Below are 14,589 nucleotides of genomic sequence, written 5' to 3'. Positions count from 1 at the left end.
GCGAGCCTTTGCCTGTAAGTTTCAGGTTAGCTACAGCTGTGACCTGCATTTGGTAGGTAAAGCACTCAAGCTTAGACACAGTCTGAGCCGCTCACAGAGGGCTGTCGCCAGCCAGGGAGGGGAGAGCTGGGTGCTGCTGGCTTCCCATCGGACGGCCTGGGCCCTCGCTCACCGCCCGCGCTGCGCCCAGCCTGCAGCGGCTCCGCGCGCCTCCGCCAGCCCGTGTGAAGCAGCGGGCCTCTGTCTTCGAGGGACCCGAGGCCTTGCGGTCGGTGCTGCCCCGCAGCCCGTGCTGCCCCGGAGCAAGATGCTCAGGTTGCAGCGCAGAGGGACATTTACGTGTTAGCGGCGCGATTGGAACTCCAAGTGGTTGGGGCGCCTGTTGAGCGATAAACGGAGCCGGCTGGCTTCCCATCGGATGGCCTGAGGCTTTACACCCCAATCCCGTGCGGACATTTAGCAGAATGCCCCTACCCGGCCGCCGCCTCTTACTGATTTTCCATCAGATGGCCTGATCGATATTCAGCACAGTAGCATTTGTCACTCGGATTTCTGCAGCTTACCTCTTGAAATATAGCCACAGAGGAAGAAAATGTAAAGCTTAGGATTTCAGATGTTCTGAACATAAAAGGTGATTTTACACGGTAACCAATAATGTATGTCTACGCAGAACTCTTCAAATGTGGCCGAGTTATTCAGTAAGCTTTACAAGTGGGTGGTGAGATATGGCCATTTTTGTGTGATTTTACCCAGTTGTCCAATAAACATAAAAATTAAACAGCCGCCCTAGCTGGTTTGGCTCAGTGGATAGAGCGTCGGCCTGCAGACTGAAGGGTCCCGGGTTCGATTCCCGTCGGGGGCACGTACCTTGGTTGCGGGCAGGTCCCCAGTAGGGGGAGTGCAGGAGGCAGCTGATCGATGTTTCTCTCTCATCGATGTTTCTAACTCTCTGTCCCTCTCCCTTCCTCTCTGTAAAAATCAATAAAATATATATTAAAAAAAAATTAAACAGCCCGTGTGGCGGCTGCCTCAGCGGTGTGTACGGAGGGAGGCCTCGTTAGCACCAGCATGCGGCTCCTTGGCTCACACGACATGTGGCTCTGCCCCGCCCCGCCGCTGGGCTCGGTCCCGAACAGCATTTCCTCCGTCTCCGCGTCCCTTCCACATTCCCGCCATTCAGAGCTGCTGACCAGTCAGTCCTTGGGTGCATTTGGTCCTGTTAGAGGTGCTTTGCTCATGCCCTTCATGGCGTTCTGTAGCCTGGAACGCTGTCCCCGGGTAGTTCCGCCCCCCCGCCCCCCCCCCCCCCCCCCCAGCTCCTGGTTTCAGCAGCTCTCACGGCGCCTGTCCAGGCTGTCCTCCCTCCGGCTGGCAGCCTCCCTCTGGGCTGTCACAGTCTTGGGGCGATCGCAGGCTTCTCTCGCTGGATACAATGTGTATGAGAGTAGCCACTGTGAATCGTACACATTGTAAACGTTAATGATAGTATTTACAACACTTTATATACAAGTGTGAATGTGTTGGTACGTTTTCTTTCAGTGGGCTTTTTTTAAATCCTCACCCGAGGGTATATTTTTATCGATTTTTAGAGAGAGGAAGGGAGAGAAAGAAACAAACATCGATGTAAGAGAGAAACAGCCATCAGTTGCCTCACCTGAGGACTGAACCCCAAACCTAGGTATGTGCCCTGGCCGGGAACGGACTGCACCTTGTGGTGTGTGGGACGATGCTCCAACCGACTGTGCCGCCTGCCAGTGTCGTATTTTTTAAAAACAAAAACTTGGTGGGCATAATACCTTATATAAAGTTCTATACTTAAAATATATATATATATATATATATATATTATTGATTTCAGAGAGAAATGGAGAGGGAGAAAGAGATAGAAATATCAGTGATGAGAGGGAATCATTGATTGGCTGCCTCCTGCACGCCCCCTACTGGGGATTGAGCCCGCAACTCGGGCACGCAGGCCTGTGCCCTGAAGGGAATGGAACCGTGACCTCCTGGTTCATAGGTCGATGCTCAACCCCTGAGCCACGCTGGCCAGCATCCTCCTCCTCTTGGCGCCTGTCTTGCCGCAAGCGCATGCTCTGCGGAGGGGGGGTGGCGGCAGTGACACTCGCCCAGCAGTGAGGGGCCCTCTGCCCTCCGGTGAGAGTGGAAATGGGTGATAATGAACTTTCTCATCTTGAGGCCTCACTCATTCCTTCGTGGTGAGCTGTCCAAGTTGGGTTGACCTTAAGTAAATCGGTTCAAATTCCCAAGAAAAATTTCCCTTTTCTCAAAAACTTTGTAAGATTCATTTCAAAAGTTGGGATATAAAGGAAATAAGAAAAGCTTTGTCAGAGGGAATAAAAGGTTCATTTTATAATGTCCGCATCTACATGAATATTAATCAGTGAAAATACTAAATGAATTAACTTTACTTCCCTTCAGTAACAATAGTTATCGCTTCAAAAATCTTTTGCATGCTTTTTGGAATTGTAACACTTACTAGCTCTACTGGATTTCACATATTTAAATTACATGCAGTCACCTTTAAGGGTGCAAACGTGCCTAAGTCAGCATTCTCCATAAATGAATCGTAATCCACATTTTGAGTATAAAAACTGGCTTCTACAAAATCTTTATATTATAAGAAGTTAAAATCTTCTTAAAGAAGATACAAAATTGAGACAATCTGGATTTCCTTCCTTTCCAACTTTATTCCAGATCTCAGTATATTCACGATTTTTAACAGAAACTTCCAGGCTTCCACTCTGTATTTTAATGGCACATCGGGGGCTACTTAAAGCACAAACAAGAACTTGAGTGAAGTCCTCAGTAAATGATGACCAGGATTCTGTTCAGCTTTTCTCTTTTTTTCTCTGGCTTAAATATATTTTGGTGTATCTCAGTCACGTGACTTGAACCTGAAGCTCTGAATGGGCCTCTGAGGCGGTTGGTTTCTGTTGGCTGCAGTCCGCTTGGTGGTTTAGTGATGCTAATGCTATCGAACGGGTTTCTTAGCCGGAACACTTCCTAGCGGTGACGAATGGAAGTCCCTGGTCCCCTCGCAGGGCGCAGCTGGTTCTGTTAATGACTGCGTTGTCGTTTTCGCTCATTCATGGCACCGACCTTCACCGATTCTGCGGGAAGGCTCTCTGCGGACTTTCCCGCTCTTCCCATTTGGGAAATAATCTTCAGCCGCATCCCCTCAGTGTTGGATCAGATGATCAATACGGAGCGGTGTAGATTTCCTTTATCTCCTGATCAGGCAATCACTTGCCAGTCCTTAACACGGACTCTAAGAGATTGAAACGAACCTCCCTTGAATTTCCACGCACCGGCAGCGGGAGGTGGTTGTGGGGTCCGGCGGGGGTAGCTGTCGTGTCGTCCGGTGTGGCCTAGAGCTGGGAGGAGGTCAGAGGTCAGAGGTGGGAAATGATGCTGGGGTCTTGGGTGTGTGTTTGGTACCGGGGCTCACCGGCAGCAGATGTATTTTGATGACCGTGTCCACATGTAGAGCATGTTACAAGTACTAGCACATGGTGGCTTTTCATTGAGCATGCGTGTGTTTCACCTCTCGTTTACCGTGGTCTGTAGCTCATGCGATGTCTCCGGTTGCAGCCGTGGCACCAGTTGCTGAAGTGGGTGCGCAGTCTGCAGGCGGCTCGCCGTTCTGCTCTTGGCAGTTGCAGTTCTGCTTTGCACAGTTGTTACTTTCGGAGTAGCTCCTTGACTTCTTTCTAAGGCTGAAGGCTTTCTCTGACCTCCCCTGCCCAGCCTGGACCACTGTCCCCGAGGTGAGCGAGAAAGCCAGGTGTGGATGCTGGCTGCATTGGAGGGGTACAAGTTAGTTACCCACGAAAAACACTGTGAGAGGATTCTCCTGCTGCAGTATGGACGTTTATTTTTAATATATTTTATTGATTTTTTACAGAGAGGAGGGAGAGGGAGAGAGAGTTAGAAACATTGATGAGAGAGAAACATCCATCACCGCCTCCTGTACACCTCCCACTGGGGATGTGCCCGCAACCAAGGTACATGCCCTTGACCGGAATCGAACCTGGGACCCTTGAGTTCGCAGGCCGATGCTCTATCCACTGAGCCAAACGGGTCAGGGCTGGACGTTTATGTTTAATGTTTGCCTTTAAGTGTGCATGTGCCTTGTAATTGTTGAAAAATCAGTTATTGGAAAGAAATCCTTCAGATCATCTCTGTGTGGGTGTGCCCATATGAAACCACGTCACACAGATGGCATTTGTCTCCCATTACCTAGCTCATTACACATTTCATGTGATAAAACAAGTGTTTTCAATTACTTGTGAAATTTTGATCACGTAAAAATTTATATTTGAGAAGGCATTGAAAGTTTGTGAGTTGAAATAGGTTAAAGTTATACAGTTTCATTATTAACTTGGCTGATAATCTTGACGTTCCGTACGTTTTATATTTAAAGTAAAATTTTGATCTGAACTGACCTGTTCCCTCTCAGGGTTTCTTAAAATGATTGGTATTTGGTTCGGGGTAGTCTGCTTTCTCCATTACTTACTTTTCAGCTTTCAGTACCTTGAGATAATGTTTTGTTCTTAATGACCCTCTTGAAATGGACCCTTCTGGAAGAAATAAAGGCCCTTATTTACTGTATTGAAGCCTGGCGGACGGCTCTCTGCCGTGCTGTGGGGCATTGGAGCCTGTTTTGTTACATCGCTTACAGGGGTCCTCAAACTTTTTAAACAGGTGGCCAGTTCACTGTCCCTCAGACCGTTGGAGGGCCGGACTATAGTTAAAAAAAAAACTATGAACAAATTCTTATGCGCACTGCAGGCCCGGGACGAGTCGGCTGCTAAGCAGGACAGGCAGTGGCACCCGGCGGGCCAGATAAATGTCCTCGGCGGGCCGGATAAATGTCCTTGGCGGGCCGCATGGGGCCCGCGGGCCGTAGTTTGAGGACGCCTGGGACAGACCCTCTTGGTGATTTGATCCTCAAGGTTCCCTGCAGTTGCTCCTCTCAGTTGGTGTCCAGGTGGGAACAAGCTTCCAGGGCCGCTGATTTGCACTCAGCTCTTACCTCAGGGATTTCCTTTGTTTCTCTGACGATTTTGCAACATTGTAGCAACATTGTGGCAACATTGTAGCAACATTGTAGCTACGTTTTGGTTTTACTGCTCCCTGGTGAATTCTCCCTCCTATCCACTAGTGGAGGAAGGGTCATTGCGGAGAACAAGGGTGAACTCTGCCTGTGAGCTGGGTGGGTGGAGATCCTGGTGTTTCTCTTGGTGGGAAGTGAGCATCAGTTATGGACCCGTCAGGCTGAAATGCCAGGGAGTGTTGCCAAGTGATGTGCTGACAGCTGGCCTGACCTGTCCCCTTCTCAGCTCTGCCCCCTGCCTCCTCCCTCCCCCAACGACAGAGCTCTGGGAGGAAAGCGTTTTCTTTCAGAGGACGGCTCGCATGCTCATGGCAGCGTTCCAGCAGAACCGGCAGCGTCTCTTTGGACTGGTCCTAAGGTTCTCCTTTCATGGGGGGGCGGGGGGCTTTGTCCCTCCTGCAGTTTAAAACCTCCCTGTGAACAGGCTGTACATCCCTTGCAGGTCATCTTGCTCCACTTCCCACAGCAGCACATGGAGAAGCCACATGGGGGCCCAGGGCCTCAGACACAGCCGGGCATTGATCCGCTTGGCTGTGTGTCTGGGTTTGTCAGTTCCTTTGTGCGTTTATTGCTGGGCTCCCAGTACCTTTGCTCTGGGCTTCAAAAGAGCTTTGTGGGCCTCCTGCCCTTGTGCGCAACCTCACGCAGTGGAGTGGGTGTAAAGCGGCGCAGGCTCTTCTCGTCCTTTCTATTCCTTCCAGACTTTTCTAAAATAAAAAGAGATTTCCTTCCGTTTTTCTTCCAGATTTTCGAATTTTGAATTTTTAGAGATGTAAAGGCCTCCAAGAGGAAAAGACATTGTGCAGTAGTGTTTTCTTGTGTGTGATTCCTTTTAGTCTTTATCCTAGATCAGGGCTAAATATGCTAGACTCGTACCTAAATCCAGACTCTCACAGCTCTGAAGAATCCGATAGTATCGTGATAGGACTAGAGTGTGCTTTTAAAAAAGTTTGAATATGTCTTTATTGATTTTAGAGAGAGGGGAAGGGAGAAGGATAGAGCATAGAAACTTGGATGAGAGAGAGAGACATCGACCGGCTGCCTCCTGCATGACCCCCACCCGGGGATCGAGCCGCAACCTGGGTATACGCCCCTGACCGGGAATCAAACCGGGACCTCTTGGTTCAAGGGTCTGTGCTCAGCCACTGAGCGACACCAGAGGGGCTAGCATGTGCTTTATGTTAATGTTTCTGAGGATATTTTTATTCCCTTTTGGGTATTTAAAATATGTGTATGTTTTCTTTTTTATATTTCTGTTCCTTTTCCCCCCTCAATTTTATTGATGCCAAATTTCTAGACATTTAAAGTTTCTAGTCCAGCCGGGGGCAAACTACGGCCCGCGGGCCGGATCCGGCTGTTCTATCCGGTTCTCTTGCTCTCCCCTCCGCTCCTTTACTTTGAATTCATATTAGTTCACACAAACACTCCATCCATGCTTTTGTTCCGGCCCTCCGGTCCAGGTTAAGAACCCATTGTGGCCCTCGAGTCAAAAAGTTTGCCCACCCCTGTCCTCCTACCCTGTAGGTCCTTTAGTCTAAAACTAAACCTGTTGAACAACTTTAAAATAAAAACATTAGAAACATTTCTTTATAAGAACTGAATTTAAGGTTAATTGCCTTAGTACCGTGAAAAGCTGTTTCAGATACGGGGATTCGCCTGCGTGTTGGGAAGGCACACGGTGACTGGGAGCAGGTGAAATGCCTTCTCTGCGGAGAGCGCGTTCTCAGGATGGGCCCAGTGCTCCGTGAGTGCTGGTGCCGGTGGGTGGGGACCCCGCTGGGCCCCTCCTCCGCAGCCTTTGCTGTGTCTGATTTATGGAGGAGGATGTCAGGGTTTCGTGAGAGAATGGATGGTCGGTAATTCGGTGAAAAGCAGTTAATGTGTGCTCAGAATCTCTCTTGGGCTTCAGGTCATTAATCTAAACTAGCCCTGTTTTGGTAGGTTAGAAACCTGCTAATTATTTGAATTGAATAATTGTGGAGATTCCTTTGTCGTGGGAATGATTATGTATTTGAATTCCCTCATTTCATCTCGCATAGTTGTTTTATAGATACACAGTTTTAGAGGTCTTCTCTAAATATGTCCACACTTGGGATTTTAGTGTAAATGCTGAAATTCAGGATCAACATTCCTTTAGGTTTCTATAATTAGCTTTCCTTTCTGAAGCTGAAATGAAGGAAGATTAAAGCCTTCTCAAACATATTCTGGCTTTTGGCTTAAAGACCCTAACATTTATCCCAAGTTTTAAAAGTACTGCTCTTTACCTGTCTCTTGATTGCTCAGTATTTAGTCTGTCTGTTTCTCTATTTTTATATGTAATTATAGGAGTGTTTGCCTCACTCTAAAAATTACTGTTTATAAAAGGTTTTTAAATTTTAATATTTTTATTGATTTCAGAGAGGAAGGGAGAGGGAGAGGGAGATAGAAACATCAATGATGAGAGGGAATCATTGATTGGCTGCCTCCTGCACGCCCCATACTGGGGATCGAGCCCGCAACCTGGGCATGTGCCCTTGGCTGGAATCGAACCCAGGACTCTTTAGACCACAGCCGACACTATCCACGGAGCCTAGCTGGCTAGGGCTATAAAAGGTTTTACGAATGCGTTATAACATGAAGTGTGCAAAGGAGGAAAACAATTGTGTATTTACAGGGAAAAGGCTAAATGGGACTACAAATCCCCAGCTGGTGGGTGGCTGCCTTGTCTGCCTGTGAGAACTCCAAAATCGCCCCCCCCCCCTTGTATCAGCCCATCCTGCTGACCCTCCCACCTCCTCCTGCCGGGGCAGCTCCTGCCTCCTCCTCCTCCCCAGGCAGTAGGGCCTGGGGCCCCGGCGGGTGCCCTTCTCCGCGCCGCTCTAGGCAGGCTGTTGTGTTCGATTGTTCTCACTGCACTTGACCCACCCTATCCTGACGCAGTCCTAGCTTATGGCTGGAATTCCTGCCTTCACTCCCTTTAGTTTTATTTTGTATTTTGGTGTGTTTTTTAAGAGAGAGTGGAGGGGAGGGAGAGGGGGGAGAGAAACATCGATGCAAGAGAGACACATTGATTAGTTGCATGTTCCCAGACTGGGGCTGGGATCGAGCCTGCAACTGAGGTACGTGCCCTTGACTGGGAACCGGCGCTCTAACCACTGAGAGCCACCGGCCGTGTGTGTGTGTGTGTGTGTGTGTGTGTGTGTGTGTGTGTGTTCCAACTTCCGTTCAATAAATGCTTATTTACACTTAAGGAAGCTCTGCTTTTTTGTGTAAGAGGTAGAAGCTCTTTGGACTTACATGGCAAAATGCTTAGACCTCTTCCCCCGTCAGTGTCCTCTGTGGTCTGCTGTGGCGCACAGACTTGGCTTCCCTTTTTCTCCTTCTTGCTTTCCAGGCTTTTGTGGCTTGGAACAGTGTCCCCCACTCCCCCCCCCAGCCCGCCCCCCCCGGCGGGTTTACCAGGCTGGCTGCTGCCTGAGTGTCCCGTGCATTTCTCAGTCCCCAAAGGCTGCCTCCTCGCCTGCCAGTTACTGATTGTGTCAGCTGTTGCCTTAGCCTCCACATCTGTGGATGGGATGGTAATGTTATTTATCTCTCAGGCTGCTAACAGAATCGAATTGACTAACACAGCCCAAATGTGTCAGCAAGCATTAAATAAAGTTTTGGGTTATCATTTGTTGCTTCCATGTTTACATTGCTTGCTACTAATGTCTCTTTCTGTGTACACACACAAACACAGACACACACGCGCACACGCACACGCACACGCACACGCACACACACGGATTCTTTGATGTGTGTTTCTATCCCCTGTTTACTGGTAAGCCCCCCCCAGCGTTATTGAAGCACAATGGACAACTGAAAGCTGCACGTAGTGAGGGTGTACGGCACTGATTTCCTGTGAACGCTGCGAGGCGGCGAGCGGGGGGCGGCCCCCGGATTGTCAGAGGAACCGAGGGGAGCCGCACCCTCCTCCGCGGGGAAAGGCGCGCACGTGCTGCTGCTCCGTGTTCCACGGAAGGCGCGTTGCTCTGCGGCTGGGAAACAGCCCACTCACCGCTTCTGCGTGTTAAAGATCGCATTGGGCCAACTGGTACACCCTCCGGTGCTTGTAAAACGGAAGAAAGCGATGCCACGGAGGAAGGCCAGGACGTAAGAATCAGGTCTTTTAGGAGAATCTAAGGGCTTTGCTGAGATGGGAGTCACTGCACGCGCCTGTGGGACGTGCTGGGTGAACCAGCGAGTGGTGTCGTGGGCGTGAGGACGCCTCCCGGGAAGGACTCGGCCTGGAGGGCGGCGCTCCGAGCGCACCGGCCTGGCTCCAGGGGGCGCTGGGTGGTGGGGCGTCTGACCCTGAATGAGAGGAAGAGGAGGGACTGGTAAATGCACGGACGTTAGACTTTTCCCAGTTGCCTCAGCTTTTGAGAATTTCATGTTGGAGGAACTTCCTGTGCGAAGAACTTTCCTGTGATCCTCGCTGTCTGAGAGTTTTTATTGTTATTGGGTGTAGTTTTTGTTTTTTTTTTTAAATATATTTTATTGATTTTTTACAGAGAGGAAGGGAGAGGGATAGAGAGTCAGAAACATCGATGAGAAACATCGATCAGCTGCCTCCTGCACACCCCCCACTGGGGATGTGCCCGCAACCAAGGTACATGCCCCTGACCGGAATTGAACCTGGGACCCTTCAGTCCACAGACCGACACTCTATCCACCGAGCCACACCGGTTAGGGCTGGGTGTAGTTTTTATGGAAAGCTTTCCCCATATTTGTCGGACCCATCGGGCGTCCTGCTGTGTTCTGTAAATGCGGTCAGTTACGTTAACTGGTTCCGAACGCTAACCTCGCCCTTCGGGGCACCCTCGTCAATGTCTCTTGTCCTTTTTCCGGTTTTGCTGAGATTGCATGTCCACTGCTCTGTGGCCGAGGCGCGTTGGTGTATTTGCGTTCCCGGGGCCTTTCTCTGCCCTGTGCTCTTGTGGGCAGTGTCTGCCCCTCCTCCCCCGCTCCAGGCCCTGTGCCCTCTCCCCCCTCTCCACGTCTTCCCGCTGGCAGAGCGCAGAGCGGAGCAGCCCCAGGGACGCCCTCGGCACTGCCCTGGGGGGTCTGCCGTGAGCAGTGACAGGGCACCCCATCACTGCGTGGAGGGGCCCGCGCTCAGCTTCGGAGCATTTGTTCAGCGCCTCCTGTGCATAAGCAGGAGCGCCAGGGCCCCAGGTACGGGAGAGGGACCTCAGTCAGGCAGCCAGCCGAGGGACCACGTGATGCCAGAAACGGGGGAAAGCTGAAGAGCGAAAGGGGAGAAACCCGAAGAGGGGAAGACATCGTGCCCATCCAAAGGGCAAAAAGGTGGGGCGTTCCGGTCGTAGGAATGGAGTGGAGAACGAGAAAGAGCTGTGGAGAGGTGAAACCGTCACCCAGGACAGAGTCCCAGGGACAGAGTGGGAGGTGGGTGAGGAGGCGTCACCGTGCAGGTGCCAGGACGGATGCCCAGCGAGCGTGGACTTCCCAGTCGAGGAGGAGGACTGCTTGGTCCACGTGGCCGTGCGTGAACAGTGGCTGCGGGGGTGGGGGTGGGGGTGCCTGGGTGTGTGCCCCATGTCTGCAGACATTAGTGTGGTAAGCATTGTTCCCGGGGCCTACTGCAGACTGGTTCCCACGGGTGGGCACAGGCGGGGAGTTTGCGGCCCCTGCTCACCTCCAGCCCCGGCGCCCCGTGTGCGGCACTGCCTGGTCACTGCACCCCGGTTCTCATTCCCCGTCTGTGACGTGGGGTGGTCGTCACAGTGCCACTCTCGGAGCTGTGGTGGCAGTGACAAGCGCTGAGCCGGGTAACTCACCTGGCACAGCGGGCAGATATTCTGAGTGCTCATTCAAAGGAGGGGCTGTTAGAACCACCAAACGGACGGACTAGTGTACGCAGAGGGTGAAGGAAGAGATACAAGTAACCGATGGCCGTCCTGGCTCATGGCAGGGCTCACCAGACTGAAAGCTTCCTGTCGCTACGGTCTTTCGCCAACATTTCCCAGTGCCCTTTGACGTTAAGAATCTGCAGAGAATTGCCCTGGCCCGATTGGCTCAGTGGATAGAGCGTCAGCCTGCGGACTGAGGGGTCCCAGGTTCGATTCCGGTCAAGGGCACAGGCCTGGGTTGTGGGCTTGATCCCCAGTAGGGGGCGTGCAGGAGGCAGCCGATCAGTGATTCTCTCTCATCATTGATGTTTCTATCTCTCTCTCCTCCCTTCCTCTCTGAAATCAATAAAGAAATATATTAAAAAAAAAAGAATCTGCAGAGAATGAATGAATGAATGAATGAGTGAATGAATGAATGAGCCCCTTAGTTGTAGCTTTCACTTAGGGTGCTGAACCCTCGCTCCGGTATCCGTCTTCTGATCATTAATGAAACAGCACGTTAGCGTGTTTATAAGTATATAAGAGTGACGCTTTCATAAACGTCCATGTTTCATTTCAATTACAGGCGTCGGCTGGCAAGGTAGAAGGAACAGAACCATGGCTCAGTTCCCGGCGCCTTTTGGCGGTAAGTTTTCAAAGATCTTCACCTTTAAGCGCATTTTGGAACCATGTGTTAGTCACGTAGTACTGTGTAAATGTCAGCCGTACACATAAGTGGAGGGACTAATATAATGAACCCACCTTATCGGTGCTCATCTCACAGTGTCAGTGACAGCAGCCCATGGCAGTATGTTTCATCCGGATTCTTTGGCAGCAACTCTCAGGCATCCGGTCATTTCATTCACAAGCACTTCAGTACATGTTTCTGAAAGATAGCGCTGTTAAAGATGTCTACAGTCCCGTTCGCATCCCTGCACAGCGGATAGCGATTCCTGAGGGGCCGTGCTGGCGTCCCCTGAGCTGGCGGCGGTGGTCAGGGCTTGTTCACATCGGGATCCAAGCAAGGCGCGTGCGCGGCAGGGAGTTCGTCCCTGTGTCTCCCACCCCAGCCTCTGGCCAGGGAGCGCCCCTCCGCCCCGCCCCGGGCTTCCTTCGAGTTTATTTGTTGAGGTGACCGGGTCGGTGCGTCTGTGCTGTCTCTGAAGCCTGGGTGTGCAGGGAGACACTTTCATTGGTTTCACTTTCTCTGCCGAAAACAGCCTGTCGATCAGCAGAAAACGTGTTTTTGGGTAAACTTGCCTGACGTTATTAGGAACCTGTGAAATAATTGTTGCTGCTTGCTGGCTCAGTGTTCTTTCTAAAGAGGGGGTGCCACGTGGACGGGCCGCCTGCTGTCCAGTGCGTCATCACGGAGAGAGGCCGTGCTGGGTCCCACCTGCGAAGTCCCTGGGGGATTCCCGTCCGGAAGGAAGTCGGCCAAGTTTTCAAAACCATTAGTGTTATTTTATCCTGTGTCTTGATTTCGTCCGCCTTCTTAATTACTTTTTTGTTTGTTGTTGTGTTTTTGGCTTGCTTTGTTTATAGGCAGGGATGAATTCTGACGGGGCAATGAACAGCTCTTCCAGAACATACAGGACTGTCAGGCCTGGGAGGGAGGGACCAGGTCGGAACCGACCCCGTGTCGCCCCCGATGCCTAGCCCAGTGCTTGGCACCTAACTCTGTTCAGTCGTCTGTCTCCAGCGAATCGCTGCCACCTGCCTCTACCAGCGCAGGCGCCAGGGCTGGCGGTGTCCAGACACGTGACTTCGTGCTGGGCATTGTCACATGTTGCCTGCAACATGCACACACCGTCTGTCCCCCTGCCGGGGAGTGTCTGACACTTTGAGAACCTCCTGCCTAGCAGGGGTCCTCAAACTTTTTAAACAGGGGGCCAGTTCACTGTCCCTCAGACTGTTGGAGGGCCGGACTATAGTTTAAAAAAAAAACTATAGCCGAAACTGGTTTGGCTCAGTGGATAGAGCGTCAGTCTGCGGACTGAAAGGTCCCGGGTTCGATTCCGGTCAAGGTCACGTACCTTGGTTGCGGGCACATACCCGATGGGAGGTGTGCAGGAGGCAGCTGAATCGATGTTTCTCTCTCATCGATGTTTCTGACTCTCTATCCCTCTCCCTTCCTCTCTGTAAAAAAATCAATAAAATATATTAAAAAATAAATAAAAATATAGCTCTAAAAAAAAACACACAAAAAAACTATGAACAAATTCCTATGCGCACTGCGGGCCTGGGACGCGTCGGCTGCTAAGCAGGACAGGCAGCGGCACCCGGCGGGCCGGATCCATGTCCTCGGCGGGCCGCATGTGGCCCGCGGGCCGTCGTTTGTGGACGCCTGGCCTATGGCATCTAACACAATTTGGGTGAATTTGAGGAGACCAGGGCTGAAGGGAGAAAGGTCTCAAAAGCGAGGGGACTTTTGCTCATTCTCAGCTGAAACTGAAGGAGAACCTAAATCCCATTCTCTTTGGTTTGCCATTAAAAAACCCACAAAACCACAGCCTTAGAGAGGTATAATTTACAAGCCATAAAATTCACTGGTCTTAACCGTGCAACCTCAGTGTTTTCTGTGAATTTATAGTCATTCAACCGTCACGAGAGTCCAACACCTGAGGGTTTTCCTCGCCCCCAGGAGGTTCATGCACTCCCTCGGGCCCTCACTGAGCTCAGCTTCTTCCACCCCTTCGTTTGTGGCGTTTAAGATGGTCTGTTGCTTATGTGCGTGCAAACGAGTGATGAGCGGCTCACTGCCTCTTCCCGCGGGCCTGCTAACGATGGGTTCTAGGACGGTTTTTATGAACGGAATCCGTGCCAGTTCCCTTTTGGGGTGGAAGGGGCTGTTTACACTGGATTTCCTCACTGTGTGCGCGTTACTTCCAGGCACACAGGCGCCCGTTTATCAAAGCGTTGATAACACAGTGACATACTGCTCACGTACCAGGGACAGTTTGTGTGCGTGCCTCGTTAGTTCTCGCTCATTTCATAATTCGTTTGTCTTTCCTTCGATTGCAGGCAGCCTGGATATCTGGGCCATAACCGTGGAGGAGAGAGCGAAGCATGACCAGCAGTTCCATAGCTTGAAGCCAGTTTCCGGATTCATCACTGGTAATGGGCCTCACAGCGTCACATTCTCACCTCTCAGGAGAGAACCCGGTAGCAAGCCACGGTGTGCTTACGTGTGACCGCGGGGATGGTTACCCGTCTGCCGCCTCCTGGGCCTGCACGGTGACCCAGGCTTTTCCAGGAGTGCGCTCAGGCCTGTTTGCAGCCTGAAGGAACCCTCTGTGTCCTGTGTCCCCAGAGCCCTCTGAACTTGGCCTTTCCTGTTTGTTAGTCTGCAGGCATTGCTCTCAGGAAAACGAGACCTAGATTCCCTGGGCGCTTGTTTTTGTGTGTGTTTTGTCTCATAGTTCTCTTTAACTTACTGAATCTTAACCACTGATGTGATTGTTCAAAACCGTGGTTACTGCTCTAGCCGGTGTGGCTCAGTGGCTAGAGCGTCGGCCTGCGGACTGAAGGGTCCCGGGTTCGATTCTGGTCAGGGGCACAGGCCCGGGTTGTGGGCTCCAT

General features: G+C 51.3%; 1 protein-coding gene across 14 annotated transcripts in view; it reads left to right on the top strand.

Annotated features, from left to right (window-relative positions):
* The window catches only part of ITSN1 (intersectin 1), a 174,598-nt gene that overhangs the window by 39,845 nt on the left and 120,164 nt on the right, over positions 1–14,589 (top strand). For all 14 annotated transcript variants that reach the window (XR_013959883.1, XR_013959884.1, XM_080655315.1 and 11 more), the window contains exons 2-3: positions 11,594–11,653; positions 14,032–14,124. Coding sequence is in view for 12 of the 14 variants with exons in the window: in XM_080655315.1 (XP_080511441.1) it covers positions 11,626–11,653; positions 14,032–14,124 (121 nt within the window). In the remaining 2 variants the exon portion in view is untranslated. The remainder of the gene's footprint in view (positions 1–11,593; positions 11,654–14,031; positions 14,125–14,589) is intronic.

This window comes from Plecotus auritus (assembly GCF_963455305.1).
Source record: "Plecotus auritus genome assembly, chromosome: 2".
In the NCBI taxonomy this organism is placed as follows: Eukaryota; Metazoa; Chordata; class Mammalia; order Chiroptera; family Vespertilionidae; genus Plecotus; species Plecotus auritus.
This window is presented reverse-complemented; position numbering and strand designations above follow the sequence as displayed.